The following is a 25,708-nucleotide window of genomic DNA, read 5'->3' as shown; positions in this document are numbered from 1 at the left end:
AAGATCTAAGTGTTGGAGTAACCGTGGTCAATGTATATGCCGTTTAACAGTCAGGCAAGGTCCGCTTCATATGTGCAACTCCGATTAACATCAGATCTATCAATATGGACTTTTCCCCGGTGGTCACGTACGAACCTCAACCTAGCCCCCAGTGTCATACCACCTATGCGAGTGACGGAAATCCCTCTATGTGCATCAATCGAGACTGGTCACCTCTTGAGAGTCCAAACCTTGACACCGCCGTCATCAGCCGTGGTAATCAAGACCTCCTCGTCTGCGCCTTCTGTCCGTCCCCGATCTGCGCGCTTCGCCCAAGTAGCGTGGTTAATTTCGTAGATTCCGTGGGCACCGTCCACCGTGGCGATGGCTCTCCATTCACTTCTAGGAGCAGCCGGAGAGTCCACTGTGCCGTCCGCCAATGTAGGGGGATCCGTCTCCATGGTCTCTGCCGCCGATTCGACGACCATGCGCTCCTCATACACCACGATCCGACCGTCCGCCCCGACAGATGCCAGCAGACCCGTCCGCTTGCTCCATGCTACCGTATAGATGGACAGATCGTGCGCCTGCGGCAGAACGCACTCCTCATCCCAGGTCTCGTCGGATCCCGTCGGACGGATGATGCTGGGGATGCCCGAGCCACCGAACGGCGATTGTTGGTGTTGTCGTTGCTGCTCCTCCTTCGGTTGCCGTCTCCAGATCCGCACGGTACGGTCGTCAGAGCATGAGACGAGACGAGGACCGGAAAGCGCATGCGCCTTCTTCCACTGCGCCGTGGAGGAACCGCCATCCGCCACCTCCGTCGGTGCGGACGGGACATTCTCTGCGCCCTCCCAGTCGACACACCATACCGTGCCCTGGTGGCCCTTGATGCAGGCCACCTGGCCCCAATCATCAAGATCCTCCCGCCACAGCCGAATGGTATCGTCGTAGCTGGCACTGGCCAGACACTCCTCAACAGGATGCCAGGCGACGCACTTGACATCCCCCTGGTGCTCCTGCATGACCGCCACGGTCTCAAAGTTGTTATCACCGTCGTCCAGATCCTCCCAGATCCAGATCGACTTGTCCCGCGAGCACGTTGCCAGCAACATCCCCGACGGCGACCACGACACCGACTTGACCTCGCTGTCGTGCCCGTCCAGCAGCACGGCGAACCGCCACTCCTCGTCCTCGTCGCCGCCACCGTCATCGTCAATTCCTGCCCCATTGCCATTCGTCATGTCATCTGCGTGATCCCGGGTGTCGGCACGGTGACTAACGGCCCAATCCTCTGCTCCACGCTCCGTCTGCCCGTAGCTATCCCAGCGTCGCCAGATGCCGACGGTCGCATCGAAGCTGCCCGTGGCGAGTACGCTTTCCCCCTTGACGTGCGGCTTCCAGGCGCATGTCCTTACGCTGCGTTTATGACCGCCCGATATGGTCGAAAGAAGCCGGAAATTAGTCAATGAGTAGACACGGATTGTTTTGTCGGAGCTGCACGTCGCAACGATAGGGAGAGTGGGGTGCGGTGCGGTCAGCCAGGTACGTTCGAGCGATGGAGGAGTGAGATCCGATAGGAGAGACAACTGGGCGAATGATTCGGCTGCCATGACAATATATCGTACGTTTTTGATATTCCCTTTCCGTGTTCTCCCTACTCCTTGTTTTTGTGTCGGGGCTGTCGATGTTGTCTGTGATCAGAGACCCGAGGTCAGCGCAGGTGGGGTTCTTCTAAGAGCGGATTATCGTAGAGCTGGGTCGCTCCTCGCTCCGACATGGCAAAGTCAATGAGAAATTCCTTTCAAGGTTATCACGTCTATATTTGAACTTGCTGTCAAATGGCTTTGGTGTAGATCGATTGTTATGTCAAAGAAAGTGAGAGCAGGCGAGACGGATCAAAAATCCTCAAAAACTGTCACCACAGCACAAATTTCTTCTATTCTCATTGAATCATTCGTGGCATTATGCTTGGACTCAGAATCTAGTAATTGTGAAAGACAAGGGCAAGAGAAAACCAAACCATCTAGTAAAGATAAATATCCAAGAAAAAAGATCCCCCGAGGCGGAATACCAAACGGCTTCATACTCCTCCTGTTCCTTGGGCTAGGCCTTCCTCCAATATCTGTTCATAGACCATGCCATGGCAGAGCCAGTCCACCTCTCGAACCTTCTCCAGTTCCTCAGTCAGTTGTCCAACTTCGTTGACGAACTCCGGCATGCCTGCCCCCGCCAGGCTCTGGCTTGCTGTAGTTGTTACTCGTACCCTCTCACTGGCACTTGAAGCGCTCAGACGACAAAGAACATGAGCGCGAAGGCGAGACAGGATGAGTCGGGCCACGGGGTCAGTAAAGCTTGTTGGGCCAGGCGCCATTCGGCTTGATCCGGATGTGCTATCTGACTCCCAAGATGATGAGGATCTTGGCGCGACGAGGTCACTTTGAACTTCGATCGATCCAGGTGAAACCGCAACGCACGCCGTAGCCACGGGCGCCAAAACTCGCCGGATTGTCGCTGAAAGCTGAGCACTCGCACTCGAAGGCATGGGATGCGTTGACTCGAGGATTGACTGCACTCGATCGGGTTGGATGTCGTTGAAGTCTAGAGATAAAATCCGGTCCGCTTCAGCCTTCCATTGTGACCGCACATCCCGCTTAAGGAGGTTTTTCGCTGTGAGCAGAATTGAGGCGGTGGCTACGATTCTGAAAGCCCGCGCATGCAATTTCCCCAGCCGCTGACGGTCCAGGTCCAGAGTCTCAGGAACGAGGTCCTCGGATACAGGCGCGTTGCTCAGCACAAGGTCCACAAGACCTTGCGCATAGATCTTGGGAGCCGGCGGGTGAGGCTCTCCATTGACATTCTCAGGATCGCGTTTTTGCATCTCATCCACGAGAATTTTGCGATTCGTCCGCCAGAAGCGTCGGCTCTTGCCCAAGCTAATAGACCCATCCTGTATTCCCCGCTCAAAGGTCCTTTGCTCGTACCCGGGAGCCTCTTGTATCAGCTGCGGAGCAGAAACCTGGATCATAAAATTGGTATGATCCAGAGACAGCAGGTCGATGAGGCCCATCAGCCTCGCCAGACGATCAATAGCATCGCCGGACGAGTCCTCCTCAGCGAATGCCTTGACCGCAGCATCCCGATAAGGGGCGCAAAGCTTCGGCAGAATGTTGTTCATAAAATCGAAAAATCTATCATAAGAAAAGGTGCCAGCTTTGCATTGGCCCTCCACAAGCTTTGGGTCAAGTACCTCGCTGATCAGAACATGGAGCGAGTTTCCAGGTCGGAGCAAGCGTAGCAGTCGATCTTGGATCACTGTGGCCATGGCGACCATCCAGTTTGCACCCATCCCAGCATCTACATCTTTCCGCATCATATCGCACATATGCTTCATAATCTGCTTGCGGGGTGCCGTGTACTGTGTCTCATCAACTTTGTACTCCTTGTTGATGAGAAGCTCGTGTACCAGAGCGCGGTTTTCAGGTAGAGCAGTAAGCACTTGAGTAAACCGCTCATGCGGAGAAATCCTTTGCTTATCCAGCTCTCGAAAGACTGGACTTTCCACGTTGTTGAAGCTCTCGCTGATGGGCGAGGCCACGCTCTCGGTCAAGGCCTCCGCCGATGAGGGAGCTACTTCGGCAGATCGCGGGATGGCCTGCTTGGAAGTGGTACGCTTCCTCTCCCGCTTGACCTTCTTGAGCGAGTCTCGCACCATCTGCATTGCCTTGTCCGAGCCAGCCAGACGTTTCAGCCTGGCAAGGAGTAGAATCTGATTCTGCCTGATGCCTTGCCAATAGTCATCGGCAACACCACCGGCGCGGTCATCTTTGACCGTCTGCCATATCAACTCTAATTCTATGAACTGAGCAAGCATGATCTCGATCAAGACGCTAGAATCGTGAGTTTTCCACGCATGGAATGCCGAGAAAAATACGCTGTATGCCTCACACAGTGTTTGAAGGTCCGTCGATATCGCCGTCGGTGAGTAGCACCCCGACGAAAGTAATGGGGCGTTCTGCTCGAACTCTTCAAGAAGCTCGCGAGCTTTGGAAATCAGGTCTTGTTCCTGTTCACCATTGCTGCTAAGCACTTCGGCGGGATGCGTCACGATCAGATAGCTGCTGAGAAAGGTGCGGACAGCACCTCTTCCTCCCACTGTCCCACTTTCCATATCTTGCAGTCCGCAAAGTCGAAGAACACGGGCCGTTGCGGACAACACGGTTTCATCTGAGAGCATGGCCCCCACATCTTCAAAGTCCATGCTACGGATGCGGTCAACCGTGAGGTTGAGACTCCGGAACTCCTGCATGACCAGCTTCGCGTGATGTGCCCGCCAGACGCGTTGAATAGTCCTTGCGGCTGCGTCCCGAGTCAAAGACTTGGTGACCACTCGAGCCATCTTCTTCTCCTCTGTCGCTGGAAGGCTACTAGTGCGGTGACGCCGTTGAGTTTGCTGGTAAAGCAATCGCCTTTTCTCTGCTTCCGCGAACTTTTCCGCCATTTCCAGCCGGAGGCGGGCGTGCTCTGCAGCTAATCTTTCTCGGTTGTCTTCAGCCTTTTTCTTCGCCCGGCGAACCTCCTCTTCGCACTTGGCGGTGATCTCTGCAAGTAGACGCTCGCGTGACTGCTGAGCAGCAAGTGCTCGCTCCTCTCTCTGAAGGTTTTTGGTAGCAGCGGCAAGTGCAGCGCGAAGCCTCACCTTTTCCGCATGCAACGCACGGTCTGCAAGCCTCGCCTTTCGGTTCTCCAAAATCGAGGTTCGCCGATGATGTTGCGCAACGTGGTCTGCGGGGGACGAGCCATTGGAAGAGGCGTTAGAATGGTGCGAATGTAGGGATGAGATCGAGCTCCGACGAGATGATGTCGCAGAGGAGCGCCGAGCCAAGCTCGACTTTCGCGAGAATCGGGCAGCGATCCGAGCTGGTAAGTTCAGCGGGGGCTTCTGCTCATCTGGAAGCATTTCCACGTCTGGTTCAGTCACGGACTCCGGCGCAACGGTGGGCCCAGCATCAGGAAGCTGTATTTCGATGTCTGAATTACGACGAATCATGATCTACGTCGCCGATGACGTATATTGCTGCATTCAACGAGACGGAGGCAGAGGGGTTCTTGGTGGAAATGGCGGGGCGTAGAAAGGATTGATCAAGCGCTTTCTATTTTCATCTATCACTCTGCAGTGCAGATTTATTGTGATACCATCTCCAGTCATTCACTAACCCTGGGGAAGAGAACAGGAAAGGAGGAGAAGTGAGTTGAAGGAACCAAGTCTTTCAAATCGAAGACTGGGACATGGCCAGGGTGCGGGAAGATCCGTGCTGCGTTTCAGAATAGAATGTCGGAGAGACAGAGAGGAGAGGAGGGAAAAGAACGGCGGTAGGAAGGAACGGAGAACAGGATATAAAGTAAGTTGGAGCTATTATTTGATAAGTAACGGACCCCGGACAAGAATGAAGGAATGGTAGATAAAATATAAGAGAAGGGTAGGTAGGTATGTTTCTAAGAAGTAGGTACCATCTGCGATACTAGTACTCTATGCGTTCATTCTTGATTCATGTGATGGCATCATCGTCATCACTGATAATAATAGTAATCATTAGGATTATAACATAGGTCACAATGGAGAGATGACTTCAGCTGATCTCTGGAGGGGAAGTTTCTGATAAGCTGAAGCAAGGCTATCTAGAGCATCTACTCTGTACCTTAGCATTATCGCAGCATCCTAGAGAAGCAGGTCGAATGCAGCCAGTTGCTTACCTAAGCACAGTTCTCGCTGCAATCAGAAAGATTAGAGATTATTCTGACCGTGAGAGGACACTGACATGATCGGAAAGGAGAAGTAATGGACGCTAAGGAATTTGACCTTGCTGAATAATGTCGCAGTCGATTCCTTGTCCGGTACATTTTGCTATCATCCACAGATGCATATTGATTGTGTCGAGGTCATGTCGTCCAGGGAATTTCTACTTCAGGTAATCCGGTTGCAGCCTCATGAATATGCAGGCATGTGACCATCATTCTTATCGGCTCCAAAGCATCTCTTCACATTACTTTACTTCTCCTTCTCAAACAAAGTGCTCAAGAGTACATGAGGATCTTCATGTATCTCTTCAGATCACACCTCCACACCACTTCCTATTCGACCCGTAGTCCCACTCGCATCTGTCCTTTTCCGCCTCTGTTGGCTCGGAGATAATAAGGTATAAAGCACAAATCTCTCACGTCCTCGCTGGTTGGGACTGCATCGCCGGATTCAGCTACAATCTGCTGCCTCCAACGGGATGTATCCAACGTTCCTCGAGAGCCACCTTGGGCGATGATACCCACGTGATGATCGGGAGTCGATTGTACCTCCTCCTGTAAAGGTGCATTTATATCGAAGATGATTCTCTTCATTGATTATCAGCTGCGGCTTTCCTCTTCTCTTGGTGAACGTCGCTTCCTACCTTAAAATGATCATTTTCCCAAGGATTGTCCACATCCTCGACGCAGTACACTATCGGTCCGCGGGTGACGTAGGCTACAGGCTGCATCGTCAATGGATGCGGCCTTACCACTCGGGGGCGCATCGGGCAGCTGAGACGGAATTCTGCATGCTGCTGGATCCAGTCTGAGGATAAATACAGATACCCGTCACGAAGATCCGGCCGTGAAGGCTGCGGAATAACCTGGTTGACGAAAATTCGTTCAGATCCTCTACTTCTTCAATCTGCAAAATCATCAAAGTAGAAGAAAGGATCGCCCACTGACCTCCCATGTGCTTGCCCATCCAGGAATTCGCATCCGCAGCTCCAGGTTCACTGACGGGCCGTCAATCTTCACAGAAAAAGAGACATCCCCGTGCCATGGCCATTGTGTCTCCTGAGCAATCTCGATCCTGGAGTCGGCGACCTCAAAGCGCAATGTAGCCGAGGTATAAAGATGTACGTTGACGGTAGCCTTCTGTGTCTCGTTGTCAACCTTGTAGCTCCAAAGATAACCGCCCAGACAGCCAAGCGTTCGAGTAACGTTGGGCGGACAACAGGCACACTCGAACCATTCATAGCGCCGGGACACGTCTTTTTCTGATGAGGCGAGTTGATTCACATAGGTGAATCCCTTTCCATCCAAGCTCATTCCTGTTAGGACTGCGTTATAGAGACACAGCTCCAAAATGTCCGCATAGTGGCTGTAAAGTTCAATCTATATATGGGTCATTGTTTAGGTAACTAACCCATGAACAAAAGAGCAGTATGGACAAAGAAGAGCTACGATACCTGTAATAACCGTTCGGCCAGCATCATCACCCCAATTGCTGCGCAAGTTTCTGCATAACAGCCACCCTCATCCGTTCCGTGGGGCAAGAAATAATCAATGCCAAAACCCTCCCACTGTTTCATGGCACCAATGCCGCCCGTTACGTAGGATTTCTTCTCGATCATGTTCGACCAAAGTCGATGCAAAGTGGGCAAGAACTTGTTGGCAACGTCACTGCTTGGCTCGGAGATGCGGACCAGGTCCGCAACTGAGGTTAGGAGGTACATGGCACGAACAGCGTGTCCCTCAATTGTTTGCTGTCGGGTAATTGGGACATGGGCTTGTTGATACCTGGCCACCCTAAATTAGCGAGAGCTGGTCCGAAGCGAAACATAGGGACAGCAGAACACAAATGCCTGGATTGTCTCCAGGCGCAACAAAGGAGAAGACTTGCCAATAGCTTCTCGCGGCTGGATAAGCTTCGGGCACTTCGTGCTTGCGCTCGCCTCGTGCCTCGGCCTCAACATCATAGTAATGCCGCCGTTCTTTTCCGCCAGAGGAATTCCCACGCTCCTCAAGAAAGAAACGGGCGAGACGAAGGTGGTCAGGGTCTTTTGTTACTTTATACAGCCGTAGAAGGGCTAGTTCGATTTCTGGATGACCAGGATAGCCAGCCTTTTGTCCCTCCTGGTTCCCAAAGGTAGCTGCAAGGAGCGCAACATATTTCAGAATCGGCGACAACAATTCATCGTTTTTGTAAAGGGCGCGGTGGGCGAGCGCAGCTTCAACAAGGTGTCCAGCATTATATCTAACCCACAAGATTTAGATTCGAGCTTCTGGTCTGACGCATGAGGGAGAACAAAAACCTACAGTTCATGCATGTCACGCAGGTTGGTAAACCTCTTCCCAGGTTCAACTACCGTGTAGTGAATATTGAGGTACCCATCCGGCTGCTGAGCGTTCTGAATCATTTCCACAAGCTCCCTGACGGCCGCATCTATCTCTTCGTCTGGAAAATCCATCAGAAAATAGCAAGCACCTTCGATCCATTTGGCCACATCCGAATCCCAAAACTGGTGATTGGGCACCGGCCACACTGTGTATGGATCCGAGTAACTCGGATGCCACTTCAACTTGAAGGCGTCATATCGTCCAGTCTCCTTCAGCATCTGCAGCTGGTGCCGCAGTGTTTGGGATCGAACAACTTGTCGGCGACGGGCCCAAAAGGAGTCTGGAGCGAAAGTTGTGGCTTTGAAGCTTTCTTGCGGGTATTCCATATCGAACGTAGAATTCGGTATTTTTGTGAAGCGGACACCGAATATTCAAGGCCATATGACCTTTTTGCCGTTATGAGGGAGCTAGGCTTCCCTTATATTGTTGCGACATTCAGATACGGAGTCGTGAGCAGACCCCTCCCCCTCATTCCTACAGTGGACAAGCTTTTTTTGGCTGACATTCTTGTTCTTTGATCACCGACGGCACAGAACACTCCACCTCCATTGCCGGGTTGCCTTAAGTAGATCCTGTTGACTTTCGTGCCGAAGCTAAGAAGCTGGAGAAGCTGGAGGGTTCAATGCGCACCAAGCCTCCGGTGGAGATTCTGTCTCCGGTGGGGGCCTGATCGTACTACCTTACGCCATGTCGATCACAGCAAAAGCAACTCCTATCTACTCCAGACCGAGAGCTTCATTCGAGTGTTACATATGAGTGCGCTGATGCTCTAGAGCTACTCACGATGTTAATGCCAACTAATATTTTTAATGAAAGTGTCATTAACGGCGCTGATCGCCTGACAATAGTAGCCCATTCGTCAAATTCAAAGAACAACCTGATATGCACAAGCGAGTGCTTCCCTCAGTTTGAAGTTCAAGGAGATAATATCTCAGATGCCAGTCACCACAAAGCTGAAGCAAGTGCGCAAGGATTGTGTCGTCTCCAATGAGAATGGCTATGAAGGGCTTTGTCCCTGTGCCCTTGATGCTTGCTTGAACCTTGGCAGGAGGTTCCTCCTTGACCCCAACATCACTAAGCTGAAGACTCGGCGTCTCTCCGATTCTGATGATCTGTAAAGTAGCATCATGTGGAGACCTTCTGACTGATTGATTGGCAATGACTTCTTCCAAATCTGCAAATGAGGGAGCCCGATACTGCCGAGAGAAGTGAAGCGGAGCTTCGCGAAGTACAAACTGTCAGATGGCCACTCTCTGCAGGGAGAATCAAGGGAATGTCAACGGAAGACTGACTTGACAGCCTGGCACTCAGCATCAAGCCTTTTCCCATACCACTTTCAGAACGGGGTTCACGCAGAAGTTCCTTCGTTAGGAAGACCCGGTAAGAGGGCATGTTTTCTCCTTGAATGCAGACGTACACTGTTCATTGCTCTGACTTACCCAGCTGAGCGGCGTTGCTATTGTACGGCATGGTCTTTTGTACTTGCTTCAATGGCTGCGATGCGGGCATTATGACTGTCATTCTAGCCGACGAGCAGTTTATTGATTACTACAATATCGATGACAGCAAGTCCGGACTGATGGCCACCATACCTTGGGCAATGACTGGTAAGGAGGTTGGTGTCAGTCTCTCTCCTTGGCACTCAACTGACGGACTCTGCCCAAGCTTTGCGCAGTTGTTCCTGGGAGGTACTTTGGCTGGCTGGTTGGGGCGCCTCTGCTGCGCATTTCCATCTGCATCATGATAGTCGGCGTGTATAACCAAAAAAGCACCATGTCTCGTTCTTTAGAATTATACGACCCCGAGATCTAATGAGTAATGAAGAACTGTGCAAGTGATTTCAATACGTATGGATCCTTGCTCCTTGGTAGACTTCTCACGAGCGTTGACTCTGGACCCTTTCTCGCAGACGTCTTCCCTCTGCTGCAAAAACACCCATTACCTGTCAGAGATTGAGACTGACCATTCTGGCAGCAGGCTTGGGTTCGGTTGTGACTATAACGCTACCAATCTCTACGTCGCCGAGTGAGGGCCTCTCATTGCATTCTGGGTTGGCTACGGAATGTCCTTTCATAAGTCGCCCTACAATATCGCATGGAGAGTATCCAGCGCCAATCAGATTCCCATCGGGTTACGCTTTGTCGCAATTTCGTTCTTCTATCACGAAAACCCTCGCTTTCTACTGGAGAAGTATCCAGGTGCACCTGAGCGAGCACTGCAGACGCTCAGCCCTCTGAGATCTGGAGCACCCAAAAATGAAGCTATTCGACCGGAGTTTCATGAGCTGGTAACTTCGCAAGAGTTTCGCCGTCGCTGTGATCCAGGATGCGTTGGTCTCTTCAGGGACAAGAAGACGCGATTTCTATGCCGCGAGCCTTCAGCAGGCGAGCAGCTTATGAAATTTGCTCGTTGGGCTACAGGAAGACCGACTGACACACTGTACAGTGCGGAGGTATTGCTTCGCTCACCAGTACGCTACCTTAATATACCAGAGTTTGGGCTGGGACTCGGGCTCCCGAGCATTGGCAATCAACGGCATCCAGGCTGTTCTCCAGTTACTTGTTGCTTTGGTGAGCAACCTTCAAACTCGACAAGTAGGGTCTACGAACCCGTTTGCTGGCCAGCTTCATGAACCAGACTGTTGCGCTCTTGATCATATCTAGCCTGACAAGCATATTGCTGGTCGAACGGCCCGTTGCCTCCGGCTGTGTTATCAGAGATATCTTTCTTAACATATAAGGTATGCTGCATAGCCGTTTCGCAGGCTTCATGTTGAAGAAACAGAAGCAGAGGTTTGGACAACCGCTAGAATCCAGAATATTAGGGCTTCGGTCTCTCTATGCTAGGGCAAACCTGCTGGCTCATTCTTTTGACCGAACCGTGGCCCAGATTCAAGACCACGGTAGGCGGCCGAAGTTATTGGCTGTTCTGTGATCTCAATGTCGCTGCTGGGGGAAGTGAAGCATGCCCTCGTCTGCTGCTTGCCATTTCTCTCCGTATAAGCGACTGATCAGCCGATCTCGTCACCTGGCCGTGCTATCTGTCTACTTTATACACCCGGTGACGAAGAATATCTCTCTTGAACGAATGGAGAAGCTATTCGGCAACACTGGATTCTTTGGGGCCGAGGAACAAGAAGATAGCACCGCAGAGACAAAGAACAGAGTCATCTCTTTTCATATTGAGATGGATGACCTTCCCAACCGGTGATATACTACTGATGTGAAGGAAGTATCGTTTGAACATGCTCCAGAGAAGTTACCAGGCTAGACTTCTTCGGCAACTGACCAGCAATCGCTCATATTGCTTTTCTAATATCGCACACTTCACCAGCAGGGTGGATGCCTCCAAAACTCCTTTTGCGCCGTGCACCGTGTATGCTAGTGATGTCCAAAACTCCTCGAAAACAGAATCAAAATTTGTGTGATCACAGAAGAGGCAGATCGGACATTTCATCTCGTGCTGCACCATTGTACTCCCGACACTCATGTGTTGTTTCAGTGTCAAACCTGGTAATTCCATTTAATAGGCTTCTAAACGCCGAATAATCCATATTGGTCATCTCAGATGAAGGCAGTCGGGCCTGCCAGCTTCTTCCCTCACAGCTCCCTTGTAAATTATCAATAGTGTCGATGCCGCTAAACAGATTGATATGTAAGCTGTCCGCAAACTGTCAATGGTGTCTTTGGCAGCCTCCGGAACGCTCAACGTATCCAAGGAGGGAACCAGGCCTTTCGAGAAATCATCGGTGTCCAAAAATATCAATGCCTTCATCTTCATCATCGTCTTCTTCTGGGTCCCCACGATCGACTTCGTCGTTTCCCACCGAATCGCCATCTGCTGAGTCGTCACCGTCGTCTCCTTCCTCCTCAACCTCCGAGGTCCCGTCAGCTGATTCTGTTTCTCGGTCGAGGAAGCCGTATTTGTATTTAATCTTTGTTCCCCACAAACGAAGCTTACCACCAGTATGGTCATTACTATCTTTTCCAGCAAGATCCCCAAAAAAAGGTAGAGTTGACCTCGATCTGTTGGAATCACGGTCCGGAGGCAATCCGAAATAATTACTGATGACTGGTGAGACAGCACGACCCCGAGTTAGGCTATACGAGGAGAAACGTCCATTCTGCTCAGCAGACGATGATGCGGCAAGTCGTGGACTCAACCCTGCTCCAGAGGGGGAGCTCGTATCAACCCGCAACTGGGCGGGAGGCAATGGTATGGTAGCTTCTTCTTCCGCACCGTGCAATGAGGATCGTGTCGGAGAAGCTGATATATCCCTGTTGTCTCCGCCGACTCGGTCAAGAGAATCCAGGACTTCACCGTGGAGCAGGCGGATCTGAGCAGTATTGTATGATTCGCACCTGATCCTCGGTTAGATTGTCGATGACAATAGAGAGCGTGTTAAGCGCTTACATATCACATTTCAAACCTAACCAGTGATATCGAACAACTGACTTCGCACCACAATCATTGCAGTGAATCAGTGCGCTAGTATCTTTGAATTCTGCGGGCATGGGCTGACTCTGAATGGTGCGATCCAGGTTTCGGAACGTCGATTCCATGTTGGCAATGGTTTTGCTGCATATGGGGCATCGGTAAGAACTCTTAGAGTACTCAGAAAGACATTTTTGGTGAATACTATGCCCACAGCGCATGAAGACGACAGTTTCAGGAGACGTAAACATATAATCTCCACAGATTGGACAGTCACATTGAGTGGAGCGCTCGATGCATCGATGGGTGTTTTCGATCGAGATAGGCAAACACACACTACAAGTCTGCTTACAGGTCAGCACTTAACGAAAAATATGACACCATATCAAACTGCTCTTCTCTATCCAAAGCTTTCTTACCCTGCAGTGAAAGAAATCCTTTCCGAGACCCTGGCCGATACGGCAAATACCACAATCATTGCAATGGTAAATACTTTTGTTTGAATCATTATCCCAAAGCTTGCAGATATTGCAATAGTACTGTGCAGCATGTTCACCGCATTGCCGACAGACTGCTGCGGCAGGCTGGGCGTGTCCACAGAGCATGCACAGCATGTTCTCCGTCTTCGGTCGATCGAGGTGATGATCCTCTACCTCATCGTGGCAGAAACGACAAGTATACCATTTCTTGCATTCAAAGCATTGTAGTTTGACGTTCCTTTTATAATGTCGGCAGCCCAAGCAGGCCTCCTCGACGTCCTCGGCATCCGTATCCTCAAAATCGCACACGGGCGAGTTCGATTCGGGCTTAGGAAAGAACGTGGGTCTCAGGTCTTCGGCGGTTAATCTGTACGTGTCCTCGATTTGATGGCTGGTCGAAGCTGTTGAAGGTGGATCGATGGGCGCATGGTCGGAGGACCGGCTGCCGCAGCGGGAAATCGGAGTAACAGATCGCTCGGATAATTGGGGGCTAGATGGCGACAGTGTCCTCGGTGAGGTCGATATCAAGTTATTTTTTCCCTGAGAAGCATTATACCTCTCAGTCATCAATTCGTGAATCATACGTGCTTTCTCCTCATTGCTGGATTGGAGGTCCCGAATAGCGTGGATCTTCTTTCTCAAAACGCCCATTCCGTCGTCCTCCGGAAGCAAAAACTGGTCACCAGTGTCATCAAGATTGCCATGGCGGGCTGACAAATGATTTGACTCTTGTGCACCTGGATTTGGCTCGAAAACCATATTTTGAGGGAAGACAGGCGTAGAGTCAGCTCCTGTTACTTCAGGTGCAGCGTACGGTCGTACGCCATCAACATGTTCCGAATCACTCAGGCCGTGCAGGTTCTGTGATGATACAACAGGTGTTCCAGAATGAGACTGGCTTGGTGATATAGCGCCGCCGCGGTCATGGCGCCGACTGCTCAGTTCAGACGGCGCCGGTGAGGCAGGTACGAAATGAGTACCTTCAGCTTCCGAGTAATCTCCATTCAATCCTATTGTCGAAGTCTCATGATCATCCTTCCTACTTGATATTTTAGCGCGGTCATCGTCGTTGTAAGTTGCTGAAGAGCTGCTGCTCCGTGTGATCGGTAGCGAATCGGCTAGGTCGTCATCGTAAGGCGGATGAGAGTTTGTCTGATTTGAGAGACGACGGGCTTGCCGAACGACGGGTTCGATCAGCAAAGAAGAAATGAGCCCACTCATGAAGGGCCTGGAACAACATCTGACGTTGGAAGCAATCGTTTGAAATTCCGATCCAAGCTGTGGTTGAAACCGTTATTAACCTGATTTCTGAGAAGCCACCGGAACAGGCATGAAAGACATGTGACGTGCCCCTGCGCAGGCCGGCCGCTGATTCGTTGCCTGAGTCCGAGCCCAGAAGGTATGACTGCCTCCAGTCTCTCCAAATCGTGCAGGTAAATACTAAGGTAGTAGTAGGTCCGAACCGACCTCAGGCGATAATGAACAAAGAATATTTACTCGAAGATTCGGATAAATACATTGTGCAAATTATCACTACGTGTGAAAGTCTCAGGCGGAATAATAATGATATTTCCTCTATGAGAGAAGTATAGGGTTGGCAGATCTTACATCAGTACCAAGCATACCCGAGTAATGTACATTGAAGCGAGCCCTGTTCGTGAACGCCAACCTCTACTTCCTTGCCTTTCTCAGTTAAATCATTCTCCTTCGGGTGATGCTTTTAGATCATTGAGACGTGGTATTATCGTCGAATAAACATACTTTGACGTTCAAGGCCGATCCAGGGTACGGGCAACGGATCTTCCACACCAGGTGGTTACTTTCAGCAAGAACCGCGATCTGAACATATTCAGAGAGAAGTCCAGAGTATTGGCGGGAGCCAACGCACTCGAAACTGGCCATCTCCCATAAACAATCTTCTTGGATGTATCACCTGAGACAGGTCCCCAAGCTTTCATTAAGTAGCATTAGTGTTCGATTGAAATGCTCGTTGGCATCTTTTCGTATGGTGAATTCAGTTCCGCCATTGCCTAGTCCTCTTAACCTGTATATGAAGCACAAAGTCAGCTTTTCCGGTGACCCTGCGATTGCCCGGAGGGGACCTACAATTTCACGTCTTTTCTCACCTGCGGTTGCTCCCAATACCGAACCATCAGAAGATTCTTCACAATTTTGTGTTCCAATCCGGCGACATCGGATGCGCGTTGGAGGAAACGCAATGTATTGGCTACCTTCTTTGGATCGAAGTCACGAGCGGGTGAAGAGCGAAAGGCTGATCGCAATGTCCGAAGTAGAACATGCCGAGATGGAGCAGAATAATTAATCAACTTGAGGCCTTGTCGGTAGAGATGCCGATAAGCATGGATGACTGCTCTCTGGTCCATCACAGGCTTGAGATTCTTAACTTCACGGCTCACCGCATGAATTGTATGAGGCGCTTAAGGGATTGAAAAAGCGCTGAAATCGAAGAGGTTGTATCTGAATGCAACCCCTTAGAGCTCATTGGTACCCAATTCTCAGGGTGAACATCCCCTCATAAGCGAAGTAACTCAACTCAGCCTATGGACTTTTTGTTCCCAGAAAGTTCACTTGCAGTATGATGGAGTTGGGCCAGGCAGTGAGGGCGCTAACTTGATTTGGCGCCTGCCGCGTGTTAGGCCGCAAATGTGCACTTTTGACGCCTCCCACCTTTTCTATATCTTACCACTCTACCCAACTACTACCACAGCTACGTATACTTGTGTCAAACTCACCGTTTTGAGAACAGAACTTGATTTTCAAATCATTTACTTTCCCCTATTTCCTGGCTTTGGTGTATTCAGAGGCCAAAGAGGAAGAAACTTGACCATCTATCTCATCTCTGAGCTGCGATTCGCGGTTCAAGCTCACGCATTTGCGTAGAAATGATTGACTAACAGATTCGGCTTCAGCATAATCACTCGTTTCTCTCTTCTTCTTTGTTTCATTCTATTTGCCTTTTTCCTCGATGATCCGTCTAGTGGGTTTTTGTCTATTCGATCGTCCATTCACCTTTTGATTAAAAAGATGCTCTTAGTATCGAAAGCTGTCCGTCTGCTGTAGTGTTTGAAAAAGAGCCGACGTTCAGTCGCAATATGGTCCGAGTATTTCGGAGACCTGCCTCGGCTTTAGCCAGGCGTGTTCCAAGTAGGGCCACCAAGCGGACTCTCCGAAAGCACAAGGTGATCCTTGAATCTATCACACAGGAGAAAAAGAAGCTTCGGAGTGTTGTATGCTTCCCTTCCCTTTTTAGTGCCTTGAGGAACGATCTTGACGGCAAAGACAGATATCGTTTGAAGCCAAAGCACCACCCGGCTACACTTTCATTCCCGCAGGCAATCCCCAGCTCACAGGTGCGTGTAAGGAATTATGCCGGAAAGACGGTCTGAAAGTCTACGCTGTCACGGTATGCTTATTAGCAACCTCCCTGTATCACCTGTCATCTCCTCAGCCCTTTTCTTTCTCTCTGCTCTCGCCCGGTTCTCATAATTAATAACTAGACAACTCCTCATATGCACACCCACAACCTTTCTCAACATGTGCACCGCATTGGGTATCATTTTCCAAGCGCTGTTGTCGCAACAGTGTGTATGGACCTGGGTTTACATCTTACAGCAACTGGAAACGTAATGCCTGTTCACAGCACAGCTGCTGCTAGTGAAAGCAGACATGCTAACTCTGAGGTTTCACAAATAACAATCAACACTGAGGCTAGGGACGTGCTGAGAGACCTCTTTCCAAATATACCAGACAACGATCTGAATCAGATCATCAAGACGGCGTTCCAGAAGGTATGTAGATCAAATCGGGCGCGAAAGCAGCGGCTGGTCTATTGTTTGCTGAATTCGAGTCAAGGGCCAACGCAAAGTCGGTACGGCTGTTGAATTACCTCTAGCACGTCGGGCACAATTAGCCGTCGTTGCACATATAAGGCATATCTACACTGATTATGATCGTCTTCTGAAGACAACATCGTTTCACGAAGCCCGAAGCGCGGTCGAAGAGCCCACTCTAGCAAAGTTAGTGGAATGGCGAGGTGACGATGAAAACGGAAAGACAGTTCTTGAGGATGTTTTTCGCGAGGTCATTGTGATATCTGATGATGACGACAGTGATGTCGAGGAAGGAGAGGTCTCTCGTTCGGTCAATCGAGATCACAGCGTAGAAATCATCTCTAGCCACCCACGAGCAGAGGAACTGCAGACGAGGCCGGTCAACTTCGCCCACCCAACCGTGCGGGAATCGCATTTGGACATCTCAGATGATGAACCTCCGCCTGGTTTCCGTTTCATTCCTGAATCGCCGAAAAGGCAGCGGGTCGATCGTCGTGGCTTCAGCAGATATCATGCTTGGGACCGTGCCCTCAACCGATACAGAAATGGGACTTACCAACATAGGTTTTACACAGACTCCACTGGCCAGCGAGGGCCTTTGTTGACCGCACGACAGCCCGTGCAGGAAAGTATCACATTAGACCCAGGACCTGCCTCTCATCGAACCATAAGAACACTCCGCCACGTCTCTGTTGGCCCACACATTGCATCCAGGGAAAATATCCTTGACCATGAACGAAAAAGAACTCTGATGCCGCCGTTGATGGAGAATCGTGTAAGTTTGCAGGAAACAGAGGCCGAGCGGTCGGGCCTCGAGGACGCACAGAACACCCATCCAAGGCCTCGACTGATACCTCATGAGCCATCCAATCCGGAAACACCTGTGCATTTACAAAATCAGAGAAGTGACGCTACTCGCTTGGCGAATCGAGCTTTGGTGGAACAAGTTTCAGCTGATCAACAGAGAGCGCGTTTGGACCAACGGCTTAATTCCCCAAATACCCCTGTCTTCGTCGGTGGTCCCACGGAGATCCAAGGACGGAGCAGAGTACCATCCGGCGCTATGTCAAGAATCCCGGGCCTTCCATATCTTGGAATGCAGCCGAGTCCACAGGATCACGTATTACCCTCTATTGAGACCCCGCCTTCGCCCCAGCAAATAAGGCGTCCGCCAAGTGCCCACCTAGATCAACTTACCAGGAGGATATCGGGAGGATTCACTATTCGTTCAGTAACACCTCGCCGCCCCGCTCCGCAAGACTCATTGCCTCAAGGAGAATCGGATGTTACTTGGATTCCAGCGTCGAAAAGGAGACGTGTGGCCAACCAAGACCCTGCTACTTACATTGAGCCTCGCTCCGATGTCGTGCCCATGCTTCCTATGGATACTCATGCGAAACAGCAGTACGTTTATCTGGGAAATGCCCCACCAAGATCATTTGTTTCCCAGAGTGGGCCTCCAATCCGTAGGAGATACATGGTTCCAGTCAAATCCTCTTACCTTGCAGAGCGCTATCCAGAGGGATCTCAAGATCCTTCTGACTATGCCACACAACCAGTTCCAGAAGTCGTGGTTGGCCAAAGGCAATATTCTAACTTTCAAGGCAGATCAACAGCCTGGGAGCATCAGCCGAAGCACCAGCTGGAGCATTACCCGGAGCTATATTCTCTCCACAGATCTTCTGAGCAAATTCACGGTTCATCGGGTGCCGGCTTTACTACTGCCCCTACAAATGAGAGCTCTAATGGTGTCTCAAAGCTGTCTGACCCGGCTTCAGAAGCTGGACGTGTTTATGAAGATCGCCGAATCCATCAAGGACAAGCTAGAGAAGCGACTTATATGCCAGATTCGCAGGCTTTTGGACATCGTCATCGCACCTTTGATTCTTATGGGGCCTCCAGAAGAAGCATCTATGCCGATGACTTCGTACGTCCTATTGGTTATAGTGAGGATGTACGATCGGTTAACCAACGCCAGCGCGGTCATGTGCAAACAACTGGTCCCGTGGATTCTCTTCCTGGAGCAACTAATGAACAACTTCGACACCACTCAAGCAGGGAAGTAATTAATCTGCCATATAGTACGCTTGTCAATCCACGTACAGCTCCAAATCATCGAGGCACGGGAACCAGTCGCCGCGCTCATGAACAAGTCCTCGTGAATGATTGGGGCCCTAGCTACTACAGTCGACGTGAAACGTATGGTTCTTCTCTTGCGCTCGATCGCGATGACAGGGGTGGCGAAGCACAATTGCACCAGTTAGGGTATGATCTCGACCAGAATCTTTTCGCGGTGGAAATGCCTGTCTACATTTCACACATCTTCCCTCTTAACATTTTCTTCGCCCCAAAAACACGATGAGCTGATATATCTATAGATCAAGTCAGGAAGCTCGTTTTAACCTACCACAACCGAGAGAGGCACAACGACATTCCACGTATGTGAGGAGGTCGGGCGACTCTAGGCTCCATTATCCTGTTTCAGAAGGACGAAAATTCGTTATCGTGGATTAGACAGTTGCGGGGTTGCCTAGCCGCTACTGAGTTTTTCTTTAGCCTGAGGATGTTTCTTTGTCTGTTCTATCATGGATGGTTTCATGCACTCTAATTATGCGGCGTTGATGCGAATGATACCCGGTTGTGTGTCCTTTATGACTATGTACGAGTTCATCAATGCTAGCCCAGCGGCGCCGTTGTAATAATCCAATTATGGTACGCTCTTGGTTCTGCTAAAATGTTCGCAAATCAAGTCTATAGAGAAACCATTCAAGTAACAGATCGGGCTGATGTTTGAAAGACGATCGCAGGTAACAATTATGATCCAAGCACAAACCAAGCTAGAGTGACGAACACGCTATGCAATCGCTGTGGTATTTTGAAACCTGGTGAAAAGGGAAAAAAGGCGGACCGTATGAGGCCCAGCTGCGCCATATGATCAAGTCATTATTGGCCTTGACGAGCATCAAAATCCCAGCTCTTATGACCTGTACCAGCTTCGACCACGGCCTTATTTGTCCAATGGAATGAACCAGAGACGAGCGCTGCGCCGAAATCAAACATCCATGGGTTTTCCATCAGCCTCTCCAGAGTTGACCGTCTTCCCTGTCTTCTTGATCGTTGCCAATACAGTCTCGTAGGAAAGGGTGGGGTCTGTCGTGACAAGGGCGGTCTGCGAGTCCAGGCTCACATCGAAAGACTTGACGCCTACGAAGTAACATACAAGGGTGGATCAGTTGGCCGCTGAGCAAGAGAAAGAGGAGGGTTTTATTGGAGTCGGGGGAGAGCAACCCGTATGATTTGGGCCGCTCTTAAGAGTGCGGATTCTACACTCACCATCCAGCTTCTTCAGCACGCGCTCTACAGCGCCTGAGCAGCCACCACAGCTCATGGAGACATTGAATTTGTATTGATGTTCAGACATGGTGTATGAAGGAATCAAGGTTCTGGATGGATGGAGTTGATGGACAAATAACCGAGGGCCGAAATAATATGTGTGCTCTCAACGATTGAGTGATATGAATATGAAATTATTACTTGAGGATTGATACCGAAGCTGATAGCAGGATACTCATATAAACCAAGATAAATTGTAGAGAGGTAGCTAGAGGGGAAATGTGGGGCTGGACAGCACCTGCACACCACTGCTGATCAAACGTTCGAAGAAATGGATTTGCAAGTACGCAACAGTAGTGAAATACGCAACGGTAGTGAAAGGAAGAGTATCAATTAATCTTGATCGCACATATGGGACAAGTCTGGGATGATGAGGAGATTCTAGCAGACATTGTCCCCTGAAGCAGAGACATGAAGACTCTGTATTTATAAGCATTCCGACCCGATCGCTCAGTATCCATTAAGGGAATCACGCAAAAATCACTCGTCCTACTGCGAAGGGAAGTCAGTAAAAGTAAAAGACACCCCTGAAGATTGGTGACTTCTACTATTCAGCTGTTGGTTCTCTAATGTGACCTGAGGAGTGGTCGCTCGCCCCCATTGCAACGTTGGTAAACAAAGAGTGTTGATTCATCGCCATGGGAAATTACTTGGTCGCTCTTGATCCTGACCGGGCCCTGCAAATATTCTACTTTCAGAACTTTCTAGACTCGACTTATCCTTCAAAAGCCAGCTGCTCTTTTCTTTTTCCTTGTCTTGAAGAAGGCTTTCCGACTGGCTTCTCGACCCCCAAACATACCTCTTTCTACCTGGGTCATTGGTAGATCCTCCTCGATAGCTTGACCACTTTGTAACCTTAACATTCTGGACGGCTCGCCGACCTCTGGCTGGCTACCCCATTCTCGAGTGGTAAGGACATTGGAAGACACGGGAGGCAGCTGTGATGAATTCAACGGGGTGCTCTGAGACGCCTTTTTCCGCAGGCGCCGTTTCGGTGTTGTGGCTTTAGAGGCACGTTGCAAATCCTCTTCCTCCAACATCTGCGCCATCCTTTGCCAACTATACAAGGCCGGGTCGCTACCTACTTGCCAATGAGAAAGCAAGGTTGCCACAGCTCCAGATCGTGGACGCTGGATGTGGAAGGTTGTCGTAGAAGCTAGTCCACAGTAGACAGGTTCCGCTCCGTTTGTACCGTTGGATACTTCTTGCTCTTCTGCCAACAAGTTGTTCTGGATAGTATTTTTGCTGACTGCTGGCTCCGATGCATGATCACTAGAAATCACTCTCGGTAAGGATAAGCGTCGTTTACCAACCTCGAGAGATGATGAAGGAAGATTGACTGGCAAGGGCGACGAATCATCATTTGTTTCATGATTAACGTCTTCAGTCGAAAGCGAGATACCCGCTTCATTGAGCGGCTTCCGCTGTAAAATGGGCTGCGTCAGAGCAAGCTCTGCTGCCACTTTGCGAATGACCCTTTCCTTCATAATCCGCGTGCGCCCGGGTATGTCGTGCTGAAGGGTTGAAAGCCAGTCATTAACCAACCGATCGTAAATGTCGACCAGTTTCACCTTGGACGAGGATCCGAATAAGTCCAACGACTGCTGGGAAAAGACTGCGGGTTGACTGCCTGCCAGGGGATTGCGCGACATGCTTGGAGCCAGAAATTCATCAAGAAATTCATCATAGTCATGAGCATTCTGATCGATATCGTCTAGCAGAGGGCTTCCGGTAAGGACTTCTAGCCTGTTGAGGTGTCAGTAATAGAATCATGTGGTATACATCCAGCGTTGACAGAGCCTACATGGTCTTACTGTTAGGAAGATGAGTCAAGTCTGTGGAGGCTATTCTGTCCTTCAGTTCCTTGATAGACTCTTGAAAGCCTTTGTCTTGTTCTTGGCCGATTTCACTTGACCCCGCAAATATCTTCCCGAACGCAATGGCGTAGATCGAGCTATAATCAGTTGTCCATTGTGGACTGGCCAGTGGCGTTATGTGAGAAATTCCAGTATCTGCGACCGTGAACGTTTCCCTGCTCACGACAGACTCATCCCAATCGTCGACCACGAAGTCATCCCGCGAGCGAGTAGATTGCTTTCTCCGAACTCCGGGATAGCGCTTCCTTAAACGTAAGGCATCCTTTCCCAACTGCTGATCATCTGCATTAACCTCAGTCTCACGTGCAGGACCAATGTATATCGACTCCCGGACCGCAAGGCGGGAGTCGATTGTGAACAGTTTTATGATTTTGGCAGTAGCGTCATATTGCTCCTTGCTCCCAGCAGATGGTGCATGTGCAATTTCTCGGAAAACCAGAGTTGAGAACTGAGCTGCATTTGGTGAATCCTGAGTTTCTGCGCTCTCTTCAGAAATGGAAGGGATCTCTAGAACGAATGGGTCCGATATAGAGGTCCGACCCATGTATCCATCCGATGCAATTGGAACTCGATAAGCCAATGCCACGTGATTGAGCCGAGAGTACAAGACAAGATACAATTCTTCAAAGCATATTGTTAGCGTATCATTGTGAAAGACAAGAGTTAAGGCATACCTTCAGAAACGACAAGAGAAGACAAACGCAATGTCGTATCCTCCGAATCTCGGAAATGACGCCAAGATAGAAGGGGTAACAGAGACGGCCTTGAAGCAACCTTTTGAGAGTCTCCGACAAGAACGGAGGAAACATCAATCCAAAACATTCGCGATGTTGTCAGAATGAACACTTGTGACACATTGCAAGCACTTCTCTTGACATCCAGAATCCATTCTGATTTCCTCTTCAGCTCAAGCTCTATCGCAAAAGGTAGAATATCATTCCCCTCTATCCGATAAAGTATGGGACAACGTCGATCGGACACAATGAAGCTGTTGACATCGCCCACCCATTCAATTACTGCCCATCCATCATGTCGTGGAGAGCCATTGATATCCTGAGCGTGGCCAGGGTCAAGCCACGGTAATGAGCCGGACTTTACGCACGCCGCAGTCCAATTGCCCTTACCTCGTCTATGTCGACCTACCATTTCCCAGACGCTCCAATTTCCTCTCTCATCGACAATCGCCAATTGTTTCTGATACCAGGGATTGAAAGTGACATCGGCATGCGCATAACCTCCCGTCTGGGAGTTTGAAATCTCAATCAATGGGTTCGCGTCAAGGCGCGAGGATTGTGTATGGCTCGGAACCACACGGTCACCATCCTGGTATATATGCACAGGAACAGGCTTCCTACGATACAGAGGTCTGAACACAATCGTTGATTGAGGAAAGCGAGCGGCGGCCCATGTCGGCTTCTCTTCCACCGTCCGCGCAAAACATATTTGACGGACGGGGGCACCTCCTGCGGACCATTCGGTCCACTCAGTTTCTCCGATCATCGGGATCCGTATTCGAGCTTTCATTCCGTGCTTCAGTTCAGCAGTACCTTCTTCTATCTTCCGGAATGAAATGACATTGCAACATTCTCCGCCGACAGTGATGGCGATCGGGACTACCCGGTTGCCTGACTCATGGTTCTCAATATCCACTGCATTCCCCAAGTCGAACAGAGAGGATACCAAAGGATCGCATAATTCACCTGCCGTCGTGATAACGTGGGAGACCGTCTCATTATCGACTAAGGGCCAACAAGCGGCTAATTCAGGGTGCACTCTAGGTAACAAGCTCTTATTCTCTATGAGTGATGACTGTGGCGCCGTCAATGGTGAGACAATGGTAGTCTTCGTAACTCCTGTATAAACAAGGAGAGGTGCTTGCGATTGAGTTAGTACATTGCAAGCATAAGATATTCTTCACAATCTTTGTCTTTGCTTCAAAGGCAGTTGATATTTGTTTCACTTACACCAGGCAAGCGTTCGAGAAAATGTCCAAGCACGTGTTTCCGGCTGATAAATCGCCCTTCCTAAGTGCCCATAATGTAGAGCACTGCTAGAATATTCATCCATTAGGCGTTTTTGTGTTCTTAATGATATGCCCAATATCAAACGGGGTGAGCATGTCGAACTGTTAATGGCTGAGTTGATATCTGCTGCTCCAAAGAACTAAATTTTGCATTGATTCTGTTTAGAAATAGAACCAAGATGCTTCGTCACCATGTCAACATGGGCAATCTTTGAAGGTGGAGGTGAAGGCTGGCTTGCTGTTCAGATGGAGAAGAAGTTGGACAAGAGTTATTCAAGTTGTTGAGACAAAATCCAGCAATTGGACATTTTTACCAGTGAGCTGTAGATAGATGTTGGTTGTCGATCGTTTTGTGCCAAGCGCCGTTAGCTTCGGCAGTTGCGCCGCAACAACAAACACTAGTTAGCATCCCCCTCATGACTACAGTCAGTTGTCGATAACGCGACACGCATATATTTCTTGACTTATCACGCACATTACATATTTTGCTCTGGACTGCTGCGACGACTTGAGACGAATAAGGCGAATTTGAATTCTCAGAAACCTTGCTCATAATGTCGTCTTCGTTTGAACCTTCACTTTCGACGAGTGGTGTGCGACCGCCACTCGCAACAGCAGACGCACCATCGATGGCCGACACGCTACCTAGCATCAATTTTGGATTTGAAGACTTGCGTAACCGCATGGCTCAGTTCACCGCTCGCTTCGATGCTTTTATTGAGCGAGGTCGGAAACAGGTGCTGGAAGAGCGAAACCAATTCAGAATTGGGTTGGCAGAGTTACAAGGTGTGTACTAATCATCCACAAGATGTTCAACGAAAGCAATGTCGCTAACCCCAAATTAAGAGGACCAGCGCATGCGACAGAGAGATATTGAGATCATCAATCTCAAGGCCCAGACGCACGAACAGACCCTCCAGAAAGAAGCTGCTGAGGCTGCCGAGATGCACACTGCTATCTCTTCCGTCGCATTAGAACGCGACTCTCGTCTTGCGAAGCGTGACCGTCTGAAGCAACAAATTGAAGAGACGCAGAATGCCATCAACCAGAAATTAGAAGCCCAGAAGGCTCATGCCCGACATCTAGATGCACAGTCCCGATTGAACATTCCAGAATTAGAATTCTGGCAGGATTATCTATGTTTGCGAATTGAAGGTGCCGGACGAGAAGATCGGTTGAAGTTCATTTACAGTCACCTACTTGAGAAAGACTGGGACACGGAGGCGTGGTTCGAACTAGGAACAGCCAGTCGCGATTACGAAGTCTTCCATACGCGGCCCAAAGTGGATAGAGAAGCTCTGGAGCGGGAACTCGACCTCTTGAACGAGGACCGTGATTTTGGGGCTTTTCTGAAAAGGATGCGCAGGCTACTTGTCGAATCGCTCAAGTAGGATGATGCCCGCTATTGGCTAAGGAAGCGTGCCATGACTTCTTTTCTACGTTGACTGTTTTGTACGATACAGTTCGCTTGCTGAACCGCAGCGGGAA

General features: G+C 49.9%; 7 protein-coding genes across 7 annotated transcripts; 2 read left to right on the top strand and 5 right to left on the bottom strand.

Moving 5' to 3' along the window:
- Positions 1–209: 209 nt before the first annotated feature.
- cia1 (iron-sulfur cluster assembly protein CIA1) lies at positions 210–1,592 on the bottom strand (the record flags this gene model as incomplete). Its single annotated transcript, XM_026760571.1, has 1 exon — positions 210–1,592. One exon carries the CDS (start codon positions 1,590–1,592, stop codon positions 210–212), a length of 1,383 nt encoding a protein of 460 aa, XP_026618120.1.
- Positions 1,593–2,062: 470 nt separating this feature from the next.
- Positions 2,063–5,029, bottom strand: CDV56_106768 (IQ calmodulin-binding motif domain protein; the record flags this gene model as incomplete). Its single annotated transcript, XM_026760387.1, has 1 exon — positions 2,063–5,029. The coding sequence occupies one exon, from the start codon at positions 5,027–5,029 to the stop codon at positions 2,063–2,065; it is 2,967 nt and encodes a 988-aa protein (XP_026618119.1).
- A 1,082-nt stretch (positions 5,030–6,111) lies between these two features.
- Positions 6,112–8,489, bottom strand: CDV56_106571 (glycoside hydrolase family 127 protein; the record flags this gene model as incomplete). Its single annotated transcript, XM_026760190.1, has 6 exons — positions 6,112–6,366; positions 6,423–6,644; positions 6,727–7,158; positions 7,233–7,563; positions 7,613–8,020; positions 8,083–8,489. 6 exons carry the CDS (start codon positions 8,487–8,489, stop codon positions 6,112–6,114), a joined length of 2,055 nt encoding a protein of 684 aa, XP_026618118.1.
- A 3,416-nt stretch (positions 8,490–11,905) lies between these two features.
- Positions 11,906–14,297, bottom strand: CDV56_106200 (uncharacterized protein; the record flags this gene model as incomplete). Its single annotated transcript, XM_026759819.1, has 4 exons — positions 11,906–12,524; positions 12,577–12,741; positions 13,279–13,566; positions 13,633–14,297. The coding sequence occupies 4 exons, from the start codon at positions 14,295–14,297 to the stop codon at positions 11,906–11,908; spliced, it is 1,737 nt and encodes a 578-aa protein (XP_026618117.1).
- Positions 14,298–16,189: 1,892 nt separating this feature from the next.
- On the top strand, positions 16,190–18,993 carry CDV56_105891 (uncharacterized protein; the record flags this gene model as incomplete). The annotated part of the gene is made up of 6 exons (XM_026759510.1): positions 16,190–16,324; positions 16,381–16,500; positions 16,595–16,885; positions 16,950–18,331; positions 18,378–18,854; positions 18,906–18,993. 6 exons carry the CDS (start codon positions 16,190–16,192, stop codon positions 18,991–18,993), a joined length of 2,493 nt encoding a protein of 830 aa, XP_026618116.1.
- Positions 18,994–19,979: 986 nt separating this feature from the next.
- CDV56_105536 (uncharacterized protein) lies at positions 19,980–23,697 on the bottom strand (the record flags this gene model as incomplete). Its single annotated transcript, XM_026759155.1, has 6 exons — positions 19,980–20,131; positions 20,261–20,293; positions 21,120–22,066; positions 22,125–22,818; positions 22,872–23,289; positions 23,341–23,697. The coding sequence occupies 6 exons, from the start codon at positions 23,695–23,697 to the stop codon at positions 19,980–19,982; spliced, it is 2,601 nt and encodes an 866-aa protein (XP_026618115.1).
- Positions 23,698–24,774: 1,077 nt separating this feature from the next.
- SPC25 (kinetochore Spc25 family protein) lies at positions 24,775–25,611 on the top strand (the record flags this gene model as incomplete). The annotated part of the gene is made up of 2 exons (XM_026759016.1): positions 24,775–25,006; positions 25,067–25,611. 2 exons carry the CDS (start codon positions 24,775–24,777, stop codon positions 25,609–25,611), a joined length of 777 nt encoding a protein of 258 aa, XP_026618114.1.
- Positions 25,612–25,708: the final 97 nt, after the last annotated feature.

The sequence above is a fragment of the Aspergillus thermomutatus genome (assembly GCF_002237265.1).
Source record: "Aspergillus thermomutatus strain HMR AF 39 chromosome Unknown NODE_12, whole genome shotgun sequence".
Lineage (NCBI taxonomy): Eukaryota > Fungi > Ascomycota > Eurotiomycetes > Eurotiales > Aspergillaceae > Aspergillus > Aspergillus thermomutatus.
The sequence above is the reverse complement of the archived record's forward strand: the minus strand, read 5'-3'. Positions and strand labels throughout refer to the sequence as shown.